This window comes from Crocodylus porosus, unplaced genomic scaffold (genome assembly GCF_001723895.1).
Source record: "Crocodylus porosus isolate Cpor-Errol unplaced genomic scaffold, CroPor_comp1, whole genome shotgun sequence".
In the NCBI taxonomy this organism is placed as follows: Eukaryota; Metazoa; Chordata; order Crocodylia; family Crocodylidae; genus Crocodylus; species Crocodylus porosus.
Window position 1 is genome coordinate 124,477,913 of NW_017728943.1, and position 26,775 is coordinate 124,504,687.

Here is a 26,775-nt window from a genome sequence, read left to right on the forward strand (position 1 = left end):
GGGTGAGAGACAGTGTTGAAGGCCTTCCGAAAGTCCAAGACTATGTCCACTGCTACCCTTGCATCTAAGAATTTGGTGATCTGGTCGTACAAGGCCACCAGGTTGGTCCAACAGGACCTGCCTCTAATAACCCGTGTTGGTTGCCCCTAAACATAATCTCCCCTGCTGGCCCCTCGCGGACATGCGCCAGGATAATTCTCTCAAAAAGCTTACCCAGGATTGAGGTAAGACTAACTGCCTATAGTTTCCTGGGTCTTCCTTCCTCCCTTTTTTTGAAATGGGAACCACATTGGCTCTTTTCCAGTCCTCTGGCACCACACCAGAGCACCATGAATACTTGTAAAGCCATGCCAGGGGTCCTGCAATGACCTTTGCTTATTCTCCCAGCACTCTGGGGTGGAGATTGTCAGGACCCCCCTCTCTCCCTGTGCATGGATACCACAGACCAGAAACAGAAACGTACAATTTGAATTCCAAGAGATCCCTGAACTTAAATGTTAATTAATCTGATTATATATTACTACTGCCACATTACCTATTCACATTTCAAAGTCAAAGTCTATGAAGTACAAGTGGGACTAAGGTTCTCACTTCAGTTTTGTCCTTGTATTTCTTCCCATAAAGGCCTTCTCTCAGTCATACATGCTCTTACCGCAATTTGTCACATTGTACAGTCTGTGATGACCTCTATTTCTAGTGATTTTATTTGACACTTTCTTTCCATTTGTGCATAAGCCAGACATAAGCCTTTCTGAAGCATTCTACATTCAGACACCTTTAGAATAAAGAGTCCACATTTAAATTATGAGAAGTGATTTTTTTTCTTTTCAAATTATAGGCTGGCTCAAGTGGTGAGTCAGAAGCACAGCAGACTCATTTCTCACTCCTGCCTACACAAGAGAAAACCAAAAGCACAGTTCTGTATGGCTTTTTTGAACCCCACTTTCATAATGGGTGCTTACAGATGCTGTGCTTTGTTTATCTGAGCAGCGATCCCATGAGTACAAAAGAAATACCAACTGCTATAGCCACAGGGAATTAAACTACGTCCTGTACCTTTGGCTAGGAGATGAGCATCTGTAAGCAGGCAATGACAGAAAGAACAATGTTTATTATATTTTTTTCAGGCCTCTATAAAATCACACCAATGAGTAAGGAGTTTCAGTGAAAGAGACAAAAAACGGGGTTTGGAAACTGAACTATTTTACGATGCTTTGTTTTATGGTTTTAAAAAGCAGCGTCTTTCTAAGCTATCTGTCCCCTTCCTGTGTTCTTAATACCTTAAATGAACTGAACTCATTATCTAATATGCACGTACAATTAAGATAACAAATCTCTTCAGATGTCAGGCAGAAACAAGGGGGATTTTCAGTCTTCACTCATGAGACACTCTATCGACTACTAAACAGCACAATGAACTGTGATACAAGAGTTCTCATTCTGGTCTGGTCTGATGGGTGACCTCAGACAAGTCGCTTCACTTCTCATGGTTTGTTTCCCCATCATAATACTTGATGATAATACTTTAATGATTAGCAAAGCACTCCGAGGTCTGCGGATGAAAAAGGGCTATATACTGCTGTTACTGCATCTCTCCATTTTTCAAGATTTGGAAGGAGACACTATTCTTTCTTGTTGCTTGTTAAAAGTAATCTGAATTAAGTTTCATTCTGTTCTGCACAACTTCTTACATACTGCTCATCTCTGTAACATCAGAGTGCATTCCAGCAGCTCACTAAGCAAGGAAACCAGTTGTGTGCAATTTGTCCCTTCATGTTCTAGGAGAATCAGGTACAGAAAAATGTCTTGTTTTGGCTTGATTTGGGTTTTTATTTTTTAATATATATAGTCTGTTGCTATATATTTGTACCTGAGAAAACAAGGTCAAATAAGCAGTACTTTCACTTCAAAAAAAGTTAAGGCTGTGGTGATCCCTAGAAACTGGCAGGATTCATTCCAGCCTCAGAACCATCCATTGTGCCAGAGAAGCATAATAGTTAACCATGGCTTTCATCTAGGAGTTTTAGATGATCCTTTGGCTATCCTAAGACCAAGTTATGGAGGTTTTTCAAGGTCAAGATCCTGGTCTTGATTTAAAATGCTACATGAGGGGATGCTTGAGAGGCCCATGGTAACCTGTGTTGCTGAAGAGATATACTGCAGCCTTCCATACTAGATGGCATTTTTATAGTGCTACAAGCATCACATTCAAACATTCAGCATTGCTGAGATCCAGCCAGAACTGACAATCAAGATAAAAACATTGTCTAACAAGATGGGGATGAAGTTTCCTAAGCAAGCAGAGGATAACAGAAGCAATGCTCCCAGATGCCACTCTGTGGGAGCTTAACATCACTGAGGAAAGCCCTGAGTATGGCTAACCTAATCTATTTTAAGTGCAAGCCTTCAACCAATGGAAAACTGTAATGTTTTCAAACTGTTTTAACTATCTTACTGATGCTGTGTATGTTTCTTTTTTTGCAGAGATCATGTTGTGAGGTTGTGGCATCTCCGTCCCTGTAGTTTTTTAAGAACCCAAGGCTAGAAAAGTGAATGCCTCCGGTGTGATCATGGAAGTATGGGCTTGGTTGGAAGCAGCCTGTGCTCAGAACCAAGTTCTATTAAAGTCCACCCCTCTCCCCTCCCCCCCAGCTCCAAAATGTTGCAGACTTCTCACCTACGCCAAGCACAGACCTGAATATCTTCACCCCTTTCTAAACTTTGGACAAATTAAAGTCAGCTGTGCCCAAAGCTAACATGGAAAGAGTCCTTTCCCATACAGGCCAATGTTTTTGTATAAAGACTAAATCTCTAAGTGGAGAACACTGCAACAGGGAGGTTTTATTTTCTCTCAATAAAGATGAACACCCTTTTGGTCTTGGTGTATTCTGGTTCAGGATCACAGAAAGGCTCATTTGCTACTGCACAGTATTGATTTATCCTGGGCCAAGATATTGTTGCACAAGTTAAGTATTTATTTTCATGTTGCTTTCAAATATATAAATCAAGGGAGATGCCAAGTCAACTTATCTCATTTCACCAAACTGTCCTTCCTTTCCTTTCAATACCCATATTTAATTCACAGCAGTGACATATACCACAGACAATTAATGCTGTCATTTTATGGTGTGAATGACAAACTGTCAAGAAGACTTCTGACCTCTTGTTTACCAGTAGGGGCTCTAGTACTGGGCCCACCCTCCTTTCTGCAAGTAGTGTACAGAGTGATTAATTAGTTCTGAAGGATAAACTTACAACATAATGCCTTTTGCAATCTTCGGATTTTGATAGCTGTACGGTATGCAGAAAAGCGTACGTTGTTCAAGTCAGCTAGAATACACAGAAAAATGTTAGCTGTTTTTAAAGAAGGATCAATAGCAAGGAAAATAAAGCCAGTCTGTAAGATTATTTTGACATATATTCAAACAAAAGCTTGGTCTTAATTTCACATTAAAAATAAAGGTTAGCAGAAGAGGAGAAAATAGAACACTGAAGCCCAAGGCACTGAAGTTAGGACCTAGTTTAAATTATCTGGTAGTCAACTGAGACTCCTTCTGATGTCACTGGGACAGGCACACCAGAAATTCAGGCATCATTAAACTGACATACATGCACTATGGTGTTTTCCAGAGAAGCATGAGGCCTAGAGCTATCTCACAAAGAAAGTACAGATGAAGGATGGGTGATGGATGCAACCAAGATCATAGTAATGCAGTGCTGAAGTTTAACCTGAGTCTTCTAAAGCCAACATTTCCATAACGTCATGTTATCTAATATTATTTCCATAATGTCAATCATTGTTAACACCTCAAAGATGGGAACATCAGTATATAAACAGGTAGAGGGGGAACCCAATATGAATTTTCAATTTTACAAACTGTTAAGGATAATAGTATCTTTTCTTTGTTAATAGTATTTTATCCTTGCATGCCTGAGGGGACATTCTGCATCAAATGCAGATGCTTATACAGGTATACTGTCAATCCAGCGCTTTCCTAATACATGAAACAGGCTTTCATTACTAGTTATCAGGCTCTGAGACAATGAAAACACAGGGTTTTGTGTCCCTGATTACAACAGAACTGAAATAAAATAACATACTACATAAAAGTGTAACATTAATTCTAGTCAATTAAACCTATTTGTTGAAAAACAACATAGACAGACAAAGACAACACATTTCTTGGCACTAAATATTCAACCACATAGGAGGAAATGCTTAGAACAGTGGGGGCCAAACTTTTTGGCGCACACATCACAAATCAGTGCAATACCCTGCATTCTCCTAAGTGCCACTCCTATCCCCTTCTGCTATCTCATTTGCTGCTCTGCCTCCTGCTCTGCCCTGTTCTCCATGATCAATCTGCTATTCTGCTTTCTGTACCATCTCCCACTATGCTGCCTGTCCCCTCCCTTGATCCACTACATGCCACACACAGAGGGTGCTTATGGCACACATGTTGCAGGCTGGCCATCCCTGGATTAGATAAACAAGTACCTGAAAACTCAGGAACTTTCATTCAACAGAAATTGGGCATTTTATTTATCCTATTAAGACAAACTCCATAAAATCCTTCATGTCAAGAAGAGCACTCACCTAGGGACTGGAAGAGTTCAGTCATTTTAGGATGATCCCAACAAGTCGTCTGTGTCTGATGACTATAAGACAGAGAGACAAGCAGAGCTTCAGATAGGAAAGAAACCGTTCCAATGCACACACATATACAAATATGACTATATGCAGGAGCGAGAATGAAACCCTGCTAGCTCATATCAACATACAAAGTCTGAGTCATCCAATTCCTTGATGTTTTTGATCACAAGATAACCAACATGACCTCCCTTCCTTTATTTAGCTTCCTGTTTCTGATCCCTTTTAACCCCTGCTTCTGTCAGTTTTCTCTTACCATATTGGCTCCATTCAGATTCTGAAGCTCAGTGAAAGGCAGATAGGGTAAAGTTGTAAAATTCCCTACTAATGGCAACAAATTTGTAAAATTTGAAAGATTTTTATTTTAGGTTTAACTATGTATTTAAAATTAGTAAATATCAGGATATGTGACATGGTTTTTCTCTGATTTTATGACTTTTCTGTAACATATTTAATGAAGTGCTAAATCACCTTTCAAACTCTTAAACCTGTAAGTATTTACTATCATAGGATAAATGACTCTGTGCATTTATGCTCTCAACAGAAGATGATATAATAAGTACAGCTATTTAATCCACCATTTAACATCTCTGGTTTAATCCATCAAGATTTCATGTATGCAGCCATGTGGTTAAAATGCAGCTTACCTGATGCCCGCTAAAATCTCATTTTTTTCTCTTGTATTAGTCATATTTCTCTATATTAACTTAAGAATGTTGAAACGATCATATATTCTTGACACGCAAAACTTTGTATAATTTGAATTAGATTAATTACAAATGATTATACTAGAGATTAAAACTGAAAATTTCACATCTCTACAAAGAATTAACAGAGTAATACTGAAACATGAAATGATCCCAGATTACCAAATACTTACTGAAGCACAAAAATCATGTTCTTTCTTATAATCTTTGTTTTTATTTAAATTTGAAAGTCCATAAATGTAAATAAGAATAAGTAAAATGGTCACTATAAAATATACAAAATAACTATTATGAATAGTGTGTATTTATTTTTGGAACAATCTGTTTTTAAGGTGCTTTGCTTGCTGTACTTTGATGACACAAGTTATTTTTTATTTTCATAGAACCATAGAAAATTAGGGCTAAAAGAAACCTCAGAAGGTCATCTAGTCCAACCCCCTGCTCAAACTAGGGCCATTCCCAACTAAATCATCCCAGCCAGAGCTCTGTTTAGCTGGGTTTTCAAAGCTTTTAAGGATGGAGATTCCACAACCTCCCTGGGTAACCTGTTCAAGTGCTTTACTACGCTTCTAGGGAGAAAGTCTGTCCTAGTATCTAACCTAAATTTACAAGCAAGCTACAACCTTTTCTAAGACCACTGTTCCTTATTCTGTTATCTGCTACCAATGAGCACAGTCAAACTCCATCCCCTTTGGAACCACCCTTCAGACAGTTGGAGGCTAAAATTAAATCCCCCCTCAATCTTCTCCTCTCCAGACTAAATAAATCCAGTTCCCTCAGCATCTCCTCATAAGTCATATGCCCTATCCCCCTATTTTCATTGCCCTCCACTGGACTCTCTCCAATTTGTCTATATCCTTTCTGTAGTGGGGGGTCCAAAACTGGACACAGCACTTCAGATGTGGTCTCACCAGTGCCAAATAGAGGGGAATAATCACTTCCCTTGATCTGCTGGCAACTCTCCTACTAATGTAGCCTAGTGTGCTGTCAGGCGTTTTCCCAACAGGGACTTAGCTTACATTAATCTTATTGTCCACTGTAACACCCAGGTCCTTTTCTGAATTGCTGCTTAGCCTGTTAGTCCCCAGCTTGCATGGGTTCATGGGATTGTTCATTCATAAGTGCAAGACTTTTTACTTGTCCTTATTAAACTTCATGAGATTTCTTTTGGTCCAATCCTCCAATTTCTCTAGGTCACTCTGAATCCTAGCCCTACCCTCCAGTGTATCTACTACTCCCCCATCACTTCCTGAAAGTGCACTCCATCCCATCTTCCATCACTTCCTGAAAGTGCACTCCATCCCATCTTCCAGGTCATTGACAGAAATATTGAATATAACTGGCCCTAGGACCAAGCCCTGGGACACTCCACTTAATACCAGCTGCCAACTAGACATCAAACCATGGATTTCTACTCTTTGAGCCTGATGATCCAGCCAATTTTCTATGTACCTTACAGTCCATTCATCCCATTTTAAAAAGTCACATAATACAGTTCCTATGATGTACTTTGGCTGTGTACACATGTGAAAATTATCTGGGAGAATTCTCCTGGGTTTGTTTTCCTGGTAGAAAAACTAACCTGGAGATGCCTAAACAGATATTTGAATATTTAGAGCCTGAAAAACAAAGAGCTTGCAGTGCTGACAACGTGCAGCCAGGAGGCCTCTGTTCATACATTTCAGCCTACTCTACTGGTTCCTTCAGTCTAGAGACAGATGGCAGCAGTGAACAGGGCATCCCTGACAGGCTGACCTAGACTGCTCAGGGTCAGTTTGTGTCTCCATGCAGCACACTACAGGTTTATGAAGGGCGTTGTGTTTTGCTCACTGGTTGGGGGGAGCGTAACGATCTAGTAAGCAACAAACAGTCTCCTGGGAGCGATTTAACCCCTAGTTGTTCCCAGGTTATTTTTCTTTTGGAGCTGCCATTTCTGCTTTGGGAGAAATATCTTGAATATCTCTACAATTATGTTTTCCACCAGGAAGACAGTGACTCACCCAGAAAAAAGTGAATGTCTGTACATTGCCTTTGTAGGTCTGAAATTCGGATTGTAAATTTCACTAAGAATAACTTTTTTGGGAAATTTATGACATGTAAAACTGCACTTCTTTAGAGTGTATTGAAACATTTCAAAACTAAACGCCAAAAAAGTTGAATACAGCTTTGAGTGACACAGCTTTATAAATGGAAGAGGCTGGTTATTTCTCCTGTATAGTTATTTTTTGCTTATAACTGAGTTTTTTGTCAACACATTTGAAACAGCATGTTCTCAATTTCAATAATTGACTGCATTTCCACAGTTACAATGGTTCACTGATACTGATCATGTTTAATGCCATGAATCCCACATTTTTTGTGGGAAGCTTGCTTATGATGGGAAAAATGAAATAGGAAGTGATGGGAGGGTAGCAAAGCAAGACAGGGAAGAAAAGGGTAAAATGGGCAAGTGTGGCATGAAAATGAGATGAAGATGGAGGGAGAGAATAAGGAGAGGGGAGCACACAGCAGAGAAAACCCTGCTCAAAATTGTAGAGAGGTCTCTCGGTGGACAAAGGTCTGTATTTTGGCTGTTTTTGCAGCTGTTCCTTTTAGCTAGATTGTCTGGCTGGCTCTTCTCTGCAGTTTTTTCCTAAGGCCACATAATTTGGGGTAGGAGGTGGGAGAGGGAAATGCACACTACTGTCCTAATACCTTTAGAGTGGAGGTGGGGAGGCTCTCCCCTTCTCAGTTCCGGGTCTGATGTGGTTAGGTCAGCAGAGATGGTCCTCGCTGAACCCCATATTACCTTCTACCCACCAAAAGAGCACTTCCAATTTCTGCTCCATTTGTTCCTATTTACTGGAGTGTCATTACTATTAATGAGGAAGGAAAAAAGAAAAGCACCAACTTCAACATTGCTATTTCTCACTAAAAAATTGTGTCTGATAATAATACTTTCACAATATATTGAGCCTTTTTATGTGCACACAAACTGAATTTCACAGAAAGAATAAATGCATGTGCAGGTAAGCTTAACATGCAACAAATAAGAATGTCAGTCAAAGGAATCATTCTATGAGTCCAAAATAGAAGGCAAGAAAGAAAAACTGCTTCCTGTTGATTTGCTTTATAATGCAGCTTTATGAAATGAGATCCATCTTTTCTGTGTAGAGTTACAATATTCAAACATTTCAAAACTAAAGGCCAAAAATATCTCGTGTAACTCTGACTGACAAAGCTTTGAATGGAAGAGGGTGGTTACTTTTCCCATATGCAGTTGTTTTTTTGCTCATAACTGAGTATTTTGTCAACAGATTTGAAAAAACACATTCTCAGTTGACTGCACTTCCGCAGAATGACAAAGGTTCATTATTTATGATCACCTTTATTGCCATGGACCCTTAAGGACAACCAAGAATGAGGGCTGGCTTTATGCTAGATGCTATGCTAACACAGAACAGCTGGTCCTTTACCCAAGAACATTTATAGCACAAGCAAAACACTGAGTGATGGAAGAACACAAGTGGAGTGAGAAAACCTCATTCTAGTTCCACAGCACTTTTTGTGGAAGGTTGAGGTGGCAGGCTTGCTCATGATGGGAAAAGGGCAGGGAGGAAAAGGGTAAAATGGGCAAGTGTGGTATAAAGATGGAGGAAGAGGGTGAGGGCTGGGGAGCACAGAGCAGAGAAAACCCTGATCAAAATGATAAAGAGTTCCCCCAGTGGCCAAAGGTCTATATTTTGGCTGTTTCTCCAGCTGCTCCTAGTTATACTCTCTGGCTGGCTCTTCTCTGCATTTTTTTCTGAAGGCCATATAGCTGGGGGTAGGAGTTGAAGAGGGAAATGCACACTAGTGTCTGATGTGGTCTTGTACAACTGAGGCATAACTCATATAAATAGATTAGCCAATGAAAACTGTGCTTAGGAAGTAACACTGAATAGTGTCCTGCACAAATAACAAGGAAATGCAGGTAAAGCAATACTTTTCTTCCTGCACTTTGATGACTCCTTTTCTGTGTATTCAAACCATAAATCCCTGTCCTGTCCTGATACACACACTACGTTCATTATGGCTGTCCATCTTAGTGCAGTAAGGACCACTGCTTTTCTGATAAACAAGGAAGGGAAATATGCAGGAAATAGGCTCCTGACAACCAAGAAAACCAAAATGAATAACAGTAAAATTAAATTTACATTCTCCTTGAACTATTTATTTCCTTAACTATAACAATTCTGTTGAGACCAGAGGATAACTAGCAAACAGTCATAGTTTTCTCCACATGGACACCACAGACAAAACTTAGATAATTCAGTGATGCTAGCAAATTATGGGATGGAGAACGCTACATTATAATTTTTATCTTAAAATAGAGTCTGAATGCCTTCCTTCAGAGAATCACAGCTTGATGTGAAAACAGAGAAAATATAGTAATGCTGCTTCTCAAAAATTTGGAAAATTTCTACGTGTTCTGGAGCTGACTGAAAAAAATATCTGGGTAGTATTTTGTGATGTTCATACGAAGAGTTTATCATTTGCCTTTAACGATCTCGTCTGCTTGCTAATGGATCTCTCCAAGGTTCTGAACAGATTTGAACAGTCACCCTTAGCAAAGAAGCACAAAGCACTTGTAGAATATTTCCTTCATTGCCCCAAATATTGCACTGTTTCTTTGTCAAATTACAAGGATCAAGGATACAGAGCAGATATCAGTTAGTCCTGTTCCAGTGGCTTAGAAGTATGATATTCTCTCTGCAGAACTAAAAACAAGAGATTTACAAAGGGAAAAGTTGTATATTTTCAAGGGGATTCACAGCAGTGAATCTTAGCCCTAGAAAAATAAGTATCACCTGAACATCACTTGTGACATTTTAAGATATTTTTGTAAAATCAATGCCACAGATCCCAAAACCCAATTAAAGTCTTAATGTAACATACTACCAACACTACTGACAACAACTTAACCCAGATAACCTTGAATGCCTATGTCTTTAGACCAAGATGGCTACAACCAACACTCTTGTAACCTGAAACGTTGCCACTGAAAAGAAAAATGAGCACTCAGGAGCTTGTTTACTGCACTACACCATACTTTGCCCTATTAATGAAACTATTTCATTATACACAAAGTAATCCAAGATTTTAAAAATACAAATGACTGCCTATTTCAAACATGAAACATCACACAACAATATTACCAGGCCAAAACTCTTCTTTCAAGTCTCTCACTACATGCTAAATGAACATGCTCCCATTTGGCAACTCAACAGAAAGAAGTAAACTATTTTTTTTCACTCTTTTCCTTTGCAAAGTTAGCAGCAGCTGATTCATTAGATATTGCTATAAAAGCTATGGGGAAGAAAAGCTATCTACTTTTATCAAAAGATAATAGAAGCTATAACAGCATAATGTAACAAAAATCTTGTTTGCTGAAATTATACCATTGTAGTATAAACAAAATGAAAGCTCCAACACAAAGATTGAATCCTTGAGTCTAAGGCTGTGGCCTTGGTCTTACCAGCACAGCCCATTTCCGTTTCCAGAGGTTGAATGAACCCTGCCTAAAGCCTCCATTAGTTTCTGACTCTTTGCCCACTCACTAATAGCTGAGTGGCTGGCTCCTGTCATCTGACCTTCCACTTCCTCTATGTAGCAGCATTATTAAAATTGTACTCACCTCAAGGGATAGAAAAGGTGCCCCTGCAGAAGGACAATGTGAGAGGGTTTGTCCCAGTAGAGACACTACTGAGGGCGAGTAAAGCTGCTCTGGATGTAGCCCTCTTTGAAGTGGGAGAAGTGATATAACCCCAGCTGGGGTCTGAATGAGAGGAACATTAGCAAAGGCCCAGGAAAAGTCCTGGCCTGGGATTGCCTGAGAGGGCTTGTTTGAAAAGGGGAGTATTTTTCCCAGGAAGAGGAGAACAAAGGGAAGAGAGAGGGGAGTTAAGACAGGCTGGAGGCCAGGAAAAGGACCTCACCATGGCCATCCCTCAGAGAGCCCCTGTCAGAGCCCTGCAGAGGTGGCAGCTAGAGGCTGCACTGGAGAGAAACAGCGGATCCTTTCTTCCTTTCATCCCCCTTGGAGCCCTACCAGGGCAGACACAACACAGCATCTGCCTGTCAGGAGACTCCAAGCCTGGGAAGACCCTGCTACAAGCCCCTGTGTGGCTGGGTGAGCATAGGAGGAGAGGGGGATGCAGGACCAGGGAGAGACTCCTATGGTTTCCCCTATGAGTGAGAAGGCCCCCAGGGGAGAGGCAGGCTGAGTGTGCCAGAGGGAACCCTGGACTTGAAGGGCAGGGGACTGCTCCAGCCCACCCGAAGCCCTGGGGGCAGGCAGGGCATGGAGGAGCAGGTGCATTTGCTGGGTGGTATGAGGATGTGCTGGACAGGGGAACAGCTATAACCTGCAGCCCAGACACCGCTCCCTGTGTGCAGGGGATGAGGGTCAGGGCAGGAATAAGGTCTCATGCAGAGCCCCCCCACATGGTGTGGGGGAGCAGGGATCACCCCCCACCCAGCAGAAATGGTGAGTCTATGGTCTTTCTCAGTTTTTTTTCCTTAAAGGACCAGAGCTGGTGTGGGCAGGGCAGCCAGGGGGGTCAGGAGGCCCATGCAGAGCGGGGATGCCCCCCCCCAACACAGCAGCACCCCATTAATCCAAGGTGAGTGGGTTTCCAAGTGCTGGGAGTTGGGGTGGGCAGGGCAACCAATGCCAGGCTGGGGATGGGCCTCACTGATTCAGTGATTCGGCAAAATCGAATCAGGACAGTGATCTGAATCACTGAATCGAATCACTCTCCCCCGAATCAACTGACTCCAAATCCGAAGTGAATACTAGCTGCTTGCACAGGCCTACTGGCTGCATTTAAACTTCATAGGTGGTTTCCATTACTGAGCAATTTGTCAGCAACTTGATGACAGACAACGTATTTAATGAGTTTTCCATGTATGTGAACATAAGCCCAGGGGCTTTTCCTGCCATGCTGACTGGAGAAAAAAACTTCATTTTGCATTTGAGTAAATAGGGTAAGTAAATCTGTAGGGTAGCAATGCCAATAGATGTCACAAAGGCAAGCTATGTGATAGGTTCCTCGTCACCAGTGAAGTAAGAAAGCATGGTATGGTTTCACTGACTCTATCACAGAGGAGTTCTTTTGATATTGAGTGCTTTTTTCTGTTGGTCTCACAAAGCTCATTTATTACCCAAAAGTATGCTGTATTCTTCACCAAAAGTTATTGACACAAAACACAGTATAATATTCAAACAGGAAGAATGTTTATGACAAACATTTGACCAAGCATATCAGTATCTGAGAATAAAGAGATTTATGTATTCTGTATAGAGTAAAACAAACAAATAAAATTGATAAGGTTATAACAAACACGTTATTCTCTACAGTTTTATTTATAACCATTTAAAGTGCACAAACAAGACATGATTGGTCTTGTATTAATGAACTGAATTAATGAATGGCATGTTTCAAAAAATCATGTGCATCTTGGATTTAGAAAAAAATTGCATGTGATTGCTTCTGCTCATAGTGATTTCAACATCATAGACATCTCACACACTTGGCAGAAGGATGATAATCAAGGGAATACTGTCCTAACAGGTGACAAACTATTTAGGAATGACAGAGTAGGATATGCAGGTGGAGAAGTGGCATAGTATGTTCAGGACAGTAGAGACAGTAACAGCATAAAAATCTTACCTGAAAAGACAACTATCATAGAATCCCTGTGGGTAGAAATTCCATACCTGAGTGACTACCAACCCCCTGATCAGGAAGCTGAAGGTATTTATGAAATGCTCAGGGAGATTAGAGAAGCTGCTAAAATGGAACAAGCAATAAAATAATGGGAGACTTCAGCTATCCCAGGGGCAGGCAATTATTTTGGCTGTAGGACCACTTAATGAGTTCTGATGAGCTGTCTAGGGCAGCAAGGGTAGCCCCACCTGTTGACAGCTGCCCTACCCCTTGGCTATCTTGGGACTGGTAATCCTGCCCCTAACTCCTGACTTTTGCCACTGGAAGTCCCTCCCCTTGCCCCAGAAGTACTCCTTTTGGGAAGGGGGTTTGCCATCTTGGAACCAGAAAAAACCCAAAACAAATTATATACTAAAAGCAAACATTAACAGTAACATATTTTAATTTTATTAAAAATATATATCCTGATTTGTGTATGTTTGCATCATGTATATAAAGGTGACTGCATAATAGCTCAAAATGAAGTCTTACTCCTGTATACTGCAGGGGGTGAGGAAGGGACTGGGGGGTATGAGTGGGTGGGCACGGGGTTTGTGGGGGGCTGTGGATGTGTGGGTTTGAATGACTGTGTATGTGGGGCGTAAGAGATGGTGTGGTATGTGTGAATGTGGATGGATGGGTATGGGGTGTTTGTGGGGATGTGTGGGTGGGTATGTGGGTGTATGTGGCAGGGTTTGGGGGTGGGTACGGGGTAAGTGGAAGGGAAGGTGCCTGGAGGGGGGAATGTGGGTGTGTGTGGAGGGGTGTGTGCAAAAAGCAGTGAGCAGGGCTCCCCCCAGAGTCCTGCAGGTCTGTGTATGGCGGGAGGCTGCATGTGGGGAGTGGGAGGTGTGGGGGAGGGTGCGAGTGGGTGCTGTGTTTGTGGACTGTGTGATTGTGTGTGGGGTAGGATGTGGTTGTGGGGTTTGTGGGGGAAGGTTTGCTGGTATGGTGGGGGTTGCATGGGAGCCCCCTCCATGTGCCCTCTTCATAGTTTCTAGGGTCGGGCGGGACCTGAGCAGATCATCGAGTCTGACCCCCTGCCATGGCAGGAAAGAGTACTGGGGTCAAACAACCCCAGCAAGGTGTACATCTAGCCTCCTCTTAAAGACCCCCAGGGTAGGAGCCAGCACCACTTCTCTTGCAAGTTGGTTCCAGATCCTAGCTGCCCTATGAAGTAGCACCTCCTGATATCTAACCTAAACCTACCCTCTGCCAGCTTGTGATCGTTATTCCTGGTCACTCCTGGTAGTGTCTGCTGATCCCCTCTGACTGTTCCCAGTGCCTGCTGATCCCCTCTGACTGGTTTGTAACAGGCCACTAGATCCCCCTCAGTCTTCTCCTGTGGAGGCTCAACAGGTTCAGGTCCCGTAGCCTCTCCTCATAGGGCCTGCTATGATTGTGCGAGTGGCCCTCCTCTGGACCCTCTCCACGTTGTCCACCATCCCTCCTGAAGTGCAGCGCCCAGAATTGGACACAGTACTCCAGCTGTGGCCTGACCAGTGCTGCATAGAGGGGGAGGATCACCTCCTTGAACCTGCTTGAGATGCATCTGTGGATGCATGACAAGATGTGGCTGGCCTTCGTGACTGCATCCTCACACTGCCGGACCATGTTCATCTTGGAATCAATGATGACTCCAAGATCATTTATGCCTCTGTATTGATGAGAAGGGAGTTCCCCAGCCTGTACATGTGCTGCCGGTTGTTCCTCCCCAGGTGAATCACCTTGCACTTGTCAGCGTTGAATCCCATCCTATTCTTATCCGCCCACTCCTGTAACCTGTCTAGGTCCTCCCTTCTAGCATGCCCACATCCCCCCACATCTTAGTGTCATTAGCAAATTTGAACAGGGTGCTATTTACCCCCTTGTCCAAGTCGCTGATGAAGACATTGCAGTGTGGGCCCAAGGACCGAGCCCTGTGGAACCCCACTGCCCACATCCCTCCAAGTCAAATAGGACCCATCCACCACCGCTCTCTGGGTGCGGCCCTCCAGCCAGTTGGTGACCCATTTGACTGTGTGGGTGTCAACACCACAGTCCCCCAGTTTCTTGCTGAGAAGGGGGTGAGAGACAGTGTCGAAGGTCTTCCGAAAGCCCAGGAAGACTATGTCCACTGCTATCCCTGCATCTAAGGATTTGGTGACCTGGTCACAGAAGGCTACCAGGTTGGTCCAACAGGACCTGCCTCTAATAACCCGTGTTGGTTGCCCCTAAGCATAATCTCCCCTGCTGGCCCCTCGTTGTATGCGCAAGAATAATTCTCTCAAAAAGCTTACCCAGGATTGAGGTAAGACTAACTGGCCTATAGTTTCCCGGATCCTCCTTCCTTCCTTTTTTGAAGATGGGAACCACATTGGCCCTCTTCCAGTCCTCTGGCACCACACCAGAGCACCACAAGTGCTTGTAAAGCCTTGCCAGGGGTCCCGCAATGACCTCAGCCAATTCCCTCAGTACTTGAGGGTGGAGATCGTCCAGACCAGCTGATTGGAATACATCCAGTCCTTCCAGAAGTTCCCTAACTAGTTCTTCACTAACCCTTGGCCTAGGTGCGCTTGTCCTGGAGTCTAAGGGGGAACCGGGGGGCGGGGGGGTGGCTGTTCCGGTCCCTGTTCAGGAAAATGGAGGCAAAGAAATTGTTAAATAGGTTAGCTTTGTCGTTTGGTGTGACGACCAAATTTCCTAGCGTGTCTTGCAGGGGCCCAACATTACCCAGAACCTTCTTTTTGCCGCCAATGTATTTAGAGAAGGACTTCTTGTTGTTCTTGATCTGGGAAGCTAGTCCCAGTTCCATCTCCACCTTGCCCTTCCTGACTGCCTCCCTGCATCCCCAAGCAAGCGCAGTATAATCCTCCCTGGTGATGGCCCTTCCCTTCCATTGGGTGCGCCCCTCTCTTTTAGGTAGGAGACATTCCTGGATGCTTTTGGTGAGCCATGGGGGCTTTTGCGCCCTCCTACCCCCTTTGATCCGTGTTGGGATTACCTCCCTTTGGGCTTGGAGGTTCGTCTCCTTAAGGAGCGACCACTCTTCTTGGACACCTGGCTCCCCTCCCCTCCGGGACCTCAGTGATTCCTCAACTATTCTCCTTAGCTCATTGAAGTCCACCCTCTTGAAATCTAGGGCTGCTGCCTTCCTGTAGGTCTTTGCCACCTTGCGCTGGATGGTAAATTCCAGCAGGTGATGATTGCTGTCACCCAGGTAGTCGAGCACCTGCAGCCCCCTCACCAGGTTGTCAGCCGTGGCCAGCACCAGGTCCAATAAGGCATCTCCCCTGGGGGGGCTGTGCACCTCCTGGGTTAGATGGAGTTCCTGCATTCTGGCTAGGAACCTACGTGAGTGGTCAGACCTGGCCGACTGCTCTTCCCAGCAGATGTCTGGAAAGTTCAGGTCCCCCATGATGACCACATCCTTTGACCTAAGTATCTCCATGAGCTAACTTAAGAATTCCTGGTCTAGCTCTTCCCCTTGGTTAGGTGGTCTGTAGTAGACCCCCACTGTTAAGTCTCTTTCCCTGCAACTGCCTTGTATTCTCGAGCCAGTCAGCCCCAGCCCCCACCCTGCAACCATCCAGAGCCCATGGGCCTCCCCACCACCAACAGCGCACAGCCCCAGCCCTGCCCTATGCCCGCTCCTGACTCACCACGGTGGGACTGGACATCAGGAACCCACATGCACAGCCCTAACCTGGCCAACTGCAGCCAGCTCCTCACCGTCAGCTGTGGTGCATCTTTCCACCCACTGGGCACACAGTGGGGTTGAGGTGACTCCGTGGCTGGACTGTGTTTCCAGACAGCCTAGGCAGCAGCAGCTCCTTCCAGCTGCTGTGACTGCTGGCCCCAACCCCATGGTAGCAGTGGGGACCTCCGTGCAGCCCCACCCCAGCACACTCCACACCTGCTCCAGACTCACCTGCACTAAGCAGTGGTGGCAATGGGCAGAAAGTGTTGCTCAGCCCACGCAAAAAGTGGCCCCTCCCCCTCACTACTGCTGGCATTTTTTGCTGCAGCTGCCCAGACCCCACACTGATCTCCCCTGTGTCTGGCTCCACACTGTCACCAGCCCAGAGTCAGTGGACATGCAGGGCGGGGTCCAGGAGGCCATACCAGGAAGTACCAGCAGCAGTGTTGGGGAAGGGCCGCATTTTCCCCCATGTTAAGGAACAGTTTTTGCCCAGGACCGCCACTGCTCAGCGCAGGTGAGATTATAACATCATTATACAAACCCATGGTACACCCATATTTTGAATACTGTGTCCAGTTCTGGTCTCCACACCTCAAAAAGGATATAGTAGAATTAGAAAACCTATAGAGAAGGGCAATGAAAATGATCGGGGCATGGAGAAGTTGCCATATTAGGAATGACTAAAAAGGTTAAGTCTCTTCAGAAAGGAGAAGGCTGAGGGGGAATATGATACAGGTCTATAAAATCATGAAGGAGGTAGACCAAAACTAAGTACAGACATCCAAAAAGCCCAAGGAAGAATCAACTTAAGTTATGTGGTTTTCCATAAGCAGTGTTATTTAGATCAGTAGTGAACATAACACACTTTTGAAGGGGGGAGGGGTAAATCTACCATCCTTAAACCAGTTTATGCATGCTGAACTTCTGTTCTGGGTATACACTGGTTTTGTATTCCAAACTTCTAATCTGTACTGGTTTCCAATCACTTATACTGGTAAAGGGGAATGTCTGAACCAAGCCAACAGGGAACTCTAGCTCACCAAGTCCCAGAATACTAGAGCTAGGGGACACCCACCAAAATTAATAGGTGACAAATATAAACCTAACAAGAGAAAATACTTGTTTATGTAGCACATAGTTAATTTGTGAAATTCATTGCCACAGGGGGTGTTGGAGGCAGACAGCATAGCCACCAGATTCCAAAAAGGACCTGGATAAATTCAAGGTTGACAGATCAATCAATAGCTATTGAACAGAACCGTTGGAGATGTTCCCTTTGGCATCTCTGAACCAATAATGGTGGATGCTAAGGAGGGTATTGAATAGGGAATAGATAACTCTAGATCAGGGGTGCTCAACCTCTGGCCCGCAGGCCAAATGCACTCCTCAGAGCCATAGGTATCTAGCCCTGGGGGATTTCCACAGATCAGGAAATCTGATGGTAGGGGAGTGGTGGCAATAAATATGGCCACCCTCTCCCACTACCAAATTTCCAACCCCCATGCCCTACACAGGTTGGGGCCAAATCAGGCCTCCCCCCATTCCTGCGGTTGCATAAGACTGGGCTATGTCTCTGTCCTAATGGGCTGGATGAGGCTTGGCCATGCTCCCTTTCCACTGTGGGGCCAGCTCAAGGCCCCTTCCTCCCCTGCAGGTTCAGATCAAGTCTCCTTCCACCCAAAGGGCCAGGCTGGGGCTGAGCCATGCCTCCTCCCCACCTGCAGAGCTATGCCCCTTCCCCCTATAGGCACAGTCCAAGCCGCTTTCCCTTGTGGGGGGTGGGACACATCCACTCTCCCCCATGGAACTAAGCCACACTCTCTCCCCTCTGTCCCCCATGGGGCTGGGTTGGGGCTGGTCCACACCCCCTTTTCTCTGGATGGGGCTAGGCCATGTCCTCTTTCCCCCCACAGGGCCAGGTTGGAGCCAGGCTCCTTCAATGTAGCCATATGGGACCCTGCTGTGACTACCTCATGCCAGATCAGGATCATCAGCCAGATTCCGGTCTTGGACATCCCATCTGGCCTCCTGGCCAAAAAGATTAAGTACCACTGCTCTAAATATATGCACTTCAAAGCTCTCCTGCTCAAGTGTGCACTTGTCACTGCATACTAGACTAGATGAACTACTGGTCTGACCCACTATGGCACTTCTTATGTACTTACGTGAAGGCTGAAGCTATTGCAACCTGCCTGCCTAAGCTTTCCATGCAGCTTTAGCTGAATACAGTATTTTTTCAGTCCTTTCTAAAACTAGTTTTGGCTGGAAGGCAGCTGATATTGTGAACTATAAGGGTGACTGCATTTCAGTGGTTGACAGACTAATATCTGTTCAGCTACTTTGAAGAAAAGCACTACCAACAATTCCTGAACAGAAATTAAGACTAGTGCAACAATTGGTAACTAAGTAAATATCTGTATGGTCTCTGGCAAAAATTTGAAAGTTATTTTTTCTTTCTATACTTATGGAGGATGGGATTATGGATGGAGCCAGCAGTAGGAGAAATTATGTCTAGGGCTAATGGATTTTTCTCCTGCACTGATGTATAACAAGGTTCAGAAGAGAGAGATTTGTTTTTCTGAAAAAAGCTTTGAAAAATAGTGAAGCAAAGGTATCTATTCCTTACCTTGTAATATTAAACGTGATATAGAAAGTGATAAAATGGAACTGTTATGTTTTGGGTGATTATGTGTCCTTTTTAAGAGCACATAAACATAACTAGTCTGACTCTAAATTTTGGTATTAAATCACTTTGATGATCATCTTATAAAGCTACCTTACATTGAACTGAATTCACTTTATTCTCCTCTCATTTCCTTTATAGGTCTTCTAGCCAATATAAATACCTAATAAATTTGAAAAGGCAGAAAGCTGAAGCATGAGGAGTGGTGGTTAACAACACTGAGAAGTACAAGGGTAATTATTTTACCATTATTTTTTCTTCAAAAAGTAGATACCCCTCAACATAAATTTTTACAAAAAAGTTTCATAGTTGGTAGGGCTGGAAGGGACCTGAGCAGATCATCAAGTCCAACTCCTTGCCATATCAGGAAAGAGTACTGGGGTTAAACGACCCAGGCAAGGTGTTCATCTAGCTTCCTCTTAAAGACCCCCAGGGTAGGAGCCAGCACCACTTCTCTTGGAAGTTAGTTCCAGATCCTAGCCGCCCTGACCGTGAAGTAGCGCCTCCTGATATCTTGTCTGAACCTACCCTCTGCCAGCTTGTGACTGTTATTCTCTGTCATTCCTGGTAGTGCTCAGGGGAACAGGGACTCCCCCAATGCCTGTTGGTCTCCCCGACTAGTTTGTAAATGGCCACTAGATTCCCCTCAGCCTTCTTCTGTGGAGGCTGAACAGGTTCAGGTCCCGTAGCCTCTCCTTGTAGGGCCTGCCCTGCTGCCCCCTCATCATGCGAGTGGCCCTCCTCTGTGCCCTGCTGCCCCCTCATCATGCGAGTGGCCCTCCTCTGGACCCTCTCCATGTTGTCCACATCCCTCCTGAAGTGCGGCGCCCAGAACTGGACACAGTACTCCAGCTGCGGCCTGACCAGTGCCGCGTAGAGGGGGAGGATCACCTCCTTGGACCTGCTTGAGATGCATCTGTGGTGCGGTTGGCCTTCTTGACTGCACCCCCAAACTGCCAGTCCATGTTCATATTGGTATCAATGATGACTCCAAGATCATTTTCTGCCTCTGTACTGATGAGAAGGGAGTTCCCCAGCCTGTACATATGGTGCTGATTGTTCCTCCCCAGGTGTATCACCTTGCAGTTGTCGGTGTTGAATCCCATCCTATTTTCATCTGCCCACCCCTGTAACCTGTCTAGGTCTGATTGCAACTTATTCCTCCCTTCTACCATGCCTACTTCCCCCCCACTTCCTACTGATGTCTGCGAATTTGAACAGGGTGCTTTTTACCCCCCCATCCAAGTCACTGATGAAGATGTTGAACAGCGTGGGCCCGAGGACCGAGCCCTGAGGGACCCCACTGCCCACATCCTTCCAAGTCAAATAGGACCCATCCACCACCACTCTCTGGGTGCAACCCTCCAGCCTGTTAGTGACTCAACTGACTGTGTAGGTGTTGACGCCACAGTCCCCTAGTTTTTTAATGAGAATGAGGTGAGAGACAGTGCTAAAGGCCTTCCTAAAGTCCAGAAAGACTACGTCCACTGCCATACCTGTGTCTAAGGATTTTGTGACCTGGTCATAGAAGGCCACCAGGTTGGTCTGACAGGACCTGCCTCTAATAACCCGTGTTGGTTGCCCCTAAACATAATCTCCCCTGCTGGCCCCTCGTGGACATGCGCCAGGATAATTTTCTCAAAAAGCTTACCCAGGATTGAGGTAAGACTAACTGCCTATAGTTTCCTGGGTCCTCCTTCCTCCCTTTTTTGGAATGGGAACCACATTGGCTCTTTTCCAGTCCTCTGGCACCACACCAGAGCACCATGAATGCTCGTGAAGCCATGCCAGGGGTCCCGCAATGACCTCTGCTTATTCTCTCAGCACTCTGGGGTGGAGATTGTCAGGACCAGCTGATTTAAATACGTCCAGTCCCTCCAGAAGTTCCCTGATTAGATCCTCACTGACCCTAGGCCTGGGTGCACCTCCCTGGGGCCTACGGGGATCCTGGTGTAGGGGGTGACCTGGTCCCTGCTCAGAAAAATGGAGGCGAAGAAATAGATACAAATTCCCAAATTTATTAATTTTTTTTTATAGGACTGTAGAGTTTCTTAGGCTTTATTTTTTGCATTCTCTTAGTAGAGGCCAATCATGTCTTGTTCGTGCACTCCAAATGGTTATAAATAAAACTGTAGAGAATATCCTTTATAACCCACATATCTTTGCAGCACGATCTATAAAAAAAATTGTGTAATGCTTGTTTGAAGAAATCAATTTTTGTCTCTTGCAACATTTTGTCCAAACTGATAACAACATCCATTACAAGTAGTGAATTAGGAAACAGTCTTTGGCCAGCATTCCATCCTTTCCTATACTGCTCATTAGTCCAAGTCTCTCGGACAATCTTGTGTCCAGGAGACAAAAAGATTCAACTTTTTTCAACTATATCTAGACAGTTTTTTTAAGTGACTGTTTAGTCATGTGTTTGATTTCAAACATCACTGACTGAATTCTAATACAAAAAAAATTCTAATTAATTTTGGAAGCCCCTAAAGTGGCAGAATTCTGAAACTATTACCACTTAATATTATGCAGACAGAAAAGCAAAGGTCTAAGAAAAAATTCTTATAAAGATCAAATGCCAACTGGCAGCAGTAATGCTTTTGATTTACATAATAAAATATTACAAGTGGGGGAGGAAACAGTGACAGCCTAAACTGCACATGCAGCTTTAGCTGATCGTACAGAGCATAGAAACATGAAGTACTCCATAAATCTCGGCTCAAAAGTAGTGCGAATCTTCTTGCTAACAAAGAACTTTCACTTCTTTTAAAGGTACTCCATCCCCTGGTTACCCTTTGGTCAAAGGAGTTTACATAGTAGCCAGTAAGAAACAGCTCTTAAATATATCAAGTACTCTACAGAACTCCAGAATGAATCAACACATTCACATAAAAGTCAGTAAACAGGTAAGGGAAGCAACCATACTCTGAAGCAGACATATTTTCCTAGCAGGCTACAACTCCCATTTTTCTTTTGAGTCATTCCTGTCTCTGCACGTAAATGTCTGTTACCACTGGCATCAGGCAGGAGACGGAACAAATGCTACTTATCCAAAAAAAAATGGACGTTTTAATCATTGTGTCACTCTCCTTAAAGATCTATGACAAACCAAAGTATTCCCTTTCACTTTTTCAGCTCATATCCTTCATTTTTTTAATAGTGATATTTTTACATTTGGTACACAACTTGTGAGCATGCATTTTTTAAAACATCATGCTAATGTATGTACTACTATAGCATCCCATTTTGAAAGATAAGACCATCTGCATGTCATTTTCTGAATATCTTACATATTGTTTAAACAGGCACTCGGAAAAATTAATCTGAATTAACTAAAGGTATAAATTTCAAGTGGATTAGTTAAACTGCATTAAACCATTGTCTGGGCACACTTGCTTACAACAAAAGTGGCCTCAATTCAATGTAGCTTTATTTCCCAAAGAAGTGAAATAAAAATAAATTGAATGATTCAGAAATAAAGCGGTCTTAATTTGATTTAGATTTACTTTACTTCCAAAGTAAACTGAACTAGATTGAATTAAAACCATTCTACTTCTGAGTAAATTTGACCACATAGTAGTTTAATGCAGTGTAACTAATGCACTTTAAAATGTTAATCCAGCTTAATTTTCCTGAGTCTCCTCATTTAGACAAGAAGGTATCAGACACTGAATCATACTCATATTCTCCTCCTTCATCAGTTTGTTTTTCTACATCCCACACAAATGCATATTAACGTTCAGTTTTTTAAATCCTTCCCAATTACTAGGAAACATCAGAGCAATGTGCCTTAAGATATCCCCTTAGAACAGGAATATTAAACTTAACTTTTCTTAAAATATAAGGGAAGATGAAACACGATGCAACTTGGTCTCCTCTGCAGATTACCTCCAGGCTGCATTTTATTTAAACTGCAGATTTTGGTACAATTTAGAAAAATCACTAGAAAAATGAAGTGCCGAGATAATCTGCACAGCTTCCACACACTTGGTAAAGGACAGTCATTAAGCCTTTCTGATTACTGTCTTGAATTAAACTAATGGAGCACATTTAATCTGTTAAATTAAATATATTTTTGATAACAGCACTGGTTCCCTTCTCTTCTCTAAACCAGGTCTGAAATTAAGAAACAAAGTTTGTAAAGAGTTTTAAATCACAATAATAATACCCAGTCTGACAATGAGTAGAAAGGCAACATTAAGAATCAGTACTGCTGTTACTCTACATTTCTTGTACCTGCTGCTGTCAACTCTGAAACCTGGAGACGGTATGCAACAAGAAAATAAAGACACTGCCAAGGAAAGTCTGCTCAACTAACTGAGGAGCCTCGCAAGCTTCATCTTGCTTTTCAAAAATAAATAAAACTGTTGGTCATGCATAACATCGTTCTGCCAATCTTTTAAGACATAAATACCACGGCAATACTTCTCTGGCATGCATCACGAAGACAACAGAAAAGCAGCTGGACAAAACTCTCTGGGGGGTTCAGTGAACAATTGTTTGTATAGTGAAATTGCTTTGACCTTGAATATTAAGACCAAACTTTATAATAATGAAAAAGAAGATAGAAAATGATAAAAAAAAAAAGAATACAGCTCTCACAAGAGAGAAACAAATCAAGGAAGGGATAGAGCATTAGCTGTGATAACCCATGCGTATTGATGCATCTGGATATATTTTGTGGACTGAGTGACCACTTTATCATACTGCCCATTTGCAGCTGTATAGCACCCTCTTTCACTTGCACATTATCGTTCCTGTTTTGTCGTACTATGAAAAATCTTATAGAATGCTAATGCATGTTCTCTTAACCCCAACTGTCCACATTCACCACACTCATCATGCCTCCAGAGTTGCAGGACACCTAGATTAAGGCATCCTTACCACAATCAGAGATTCTTTATAAATTTCCTTGGTTTTCTGGGTTTGCATATAAATGACAACGTTCTTAGAATACAGGAGACTAGAAGATCTGAAATACTGAAATCTATGTGACAGGAAAACCTTTTCTGCTCATTTCCAGTTCCTACAGCACATTGATGTAATGTAACTAGCTTCTCTTAGCCCTGGTATTTCTATAAAACAAACAATACATATTAAACCAGAGTTTTAAATATATATCTTGTTTGTTTAATCTGTACCATACACTGGTACAGAAAAAATAAAATATACTGGATGCAGAATGTGCCTGTACATTAACATTGATCTATAGGCCTTAATCAATCTTGGAAATTGAAAGGTTACCTCAAACAGTGCTGCTTTACAACTGCACCAATAGATGGAAAACAATGAAGGATTCTGGCTTTGACATTCACTGTCTTGCATCTATCAGTAACAAACCCCCTGACAGTTAATTCTGGAGAGAGAAGAGATTCCAAAAAGTTCACTGCTGCAGCTGTAATGTCAGTTTGATCTTACACACCTCCTTCATGTTGAACAAGAAAGCGGGGCACACAAAATAGGTAAGATGATATAGCCAATAATCTTTTTGGGATTGTTGTAGGTAGTGATGTTTCACAAGATCAATTTGGTGGGGAGGGAATCTGGTGAGAAAAACGAAAACTGAATTTTCTCCCTCCTGTCTAGGTACAAGCAGGGAATGAATAAGTACACACTGCATCCTTCCCCTCCATCTAAATAACTCTGCCTCTCCTAGTACTAGAGGCTCTTCAGGTACCAGTACTTTTCATCCTCAAAATGCTCCATTAATTAGAGGAAGGTATGCAGGAATAGCGAGAGCTGTGGTCAAACTTATTTCCTTAAGCATAGATCTTCCCTGAATCCCCGCCACTATCAAACTGGTGGCTCTAATTCCACTGCTGCCTGACTGAAGCAGGGCTAATTTTCGACAATGTGCATTTCTTCCTCCACTCGTGCCATTGCATTTTAGAAAGAATTCCTCCCCAAGAACTTTTACAGGGTTTATTTACCATAACTCTGAAATGTATATTACAAATTGAAACTATCCTTTTTGCAAGCAGCTAGTCTCCTTATAAAGCTACAAAAACTCTGCCTTTCAAACACAAGGGGAAAAGGACAGGCAAGTAAGCATTTATTGATAAAAAAGCCAATACCATTAATCTTTGTCCACAGTTTTGCCACTAAAATGCATCAAATTATGCCCCATATCTTCATAAGGAATTATTTCTATTCTTTACAAAATTAATCTCTCAAAGGAAACCAGGATTTGTACAATTTTATTCATCACAGATTAATTTTATGCAATGGGAGGACTTTCAAAAGCTAAGGAAAAAGCTAAGCTGAGAATCAACAAGTGGTTAGATGCAAAAAAGAAAAATGAGCAATATTCAGCTAGAAAGCATGCTCTTTCCCTTGTAAATCACAAAATTATTTCTATTAACTGTGTGTCATTAAATGGCTTCGTACTGTAGTTATGTAATGGATTCAGTCTCTCATGAAAACAAATCCACTTCCTTTGTGTCTGAGGGTAGAGTCTGAATAAGTAAGCTTCTTAAACATGTGATTAACTTAAAACATCTAAATATCTCCTAGTTTCACTCACCTCTCCCTCTCCCCCTTCTCCTACTACCCACCTGATAGACTTCAATGCACCTAACAAAACAAATATACTTAAATATTGTGCTGAACTGGAACTTCTTGGCTGGATGCTTGTTACATATTTCTAATCATCTTGTAGACACTGGAAGTATAATATATAGTATATCCAGCTTGATACATTAAACAGGTTATTTTGATAACATTTCTATTGATCCTATGACACCAGATTAATATCAGGCTGAATCCATAAGACTTCATGCTTTCTTTAATGAAACTAAATGAGAACCAAGACAAACTTACTTGATGTAGTAGGGCACTTTGTTATGTGAAACAGACCTCTGCCATGGAAGGTGAACTGAAGCTGGGGGGCGGGAAAAAAAAAGACATGAGATGGTAATTAGGTAGCACCTATCCTTAAAAAAAAAAAGCAAGCAAACAAGCAAAAAAGCAACTGTTTCTTTTAAAATTAGACCTTGAGTTAATAAATTAAATAGGAATTACTATAATTTTGCAGTCAGGCTTTCAGTAATTGGAAAATCAGCCGGAGAAAACAATGGCAATATAATCAGGCAGTGCTTGCCATCTATTTGATGACAAGCAAAACATAAAATAAACGAATATGGTGATTTCACTCTAAAAAAGGATTATAAATGGTAGCTGATTAAGCCATACATTCAGAGCAGGCTAACAAACTAGCTTCTCTACTTCCTCCAATGGGATCTAGAAATTACGAGCAGCTTTAAGCTTTGGAAATAAGTGCCTTCATCACCATAATGTACACCCCACAATTTAATTAAAAG

At 42.8% G+C, this 26,775-nt stretch overlaps 1 protein-coding gene across 5 annotated transcripts in view; it reads right to left on the reverse strand.

Moving 5' to 3' along the window:
* Positions 1–26,775, reverse strand: part of UTRN (utrophin) — a 541,506-nt gene that overhangs the window by 90,070 nt on the left and 424,661 nt on the right. For all 5 annotated transcript variants that reach the window (XM_019550130.1, XM_019550131.1, XM_019550129.1 and 2 more), the window contains 3 exons: positions 26,276–26,336; positions 4,598–4,659; positions 3,256–3,330 (listed from right to left, as the gene is read on the reverse strand). In XM_019550130.1, the coding sequence (XP_019405675.1) occupies positions 3,256–3,330; positions 4,598–4,659; positions 26,276–26,336 (198 nt within the window). The remainder of the gene's footprint in view (positions 1–3,255; positions 3,331–4,597; positions 4,660–26,275; positions 26,337–26,775) is intronic.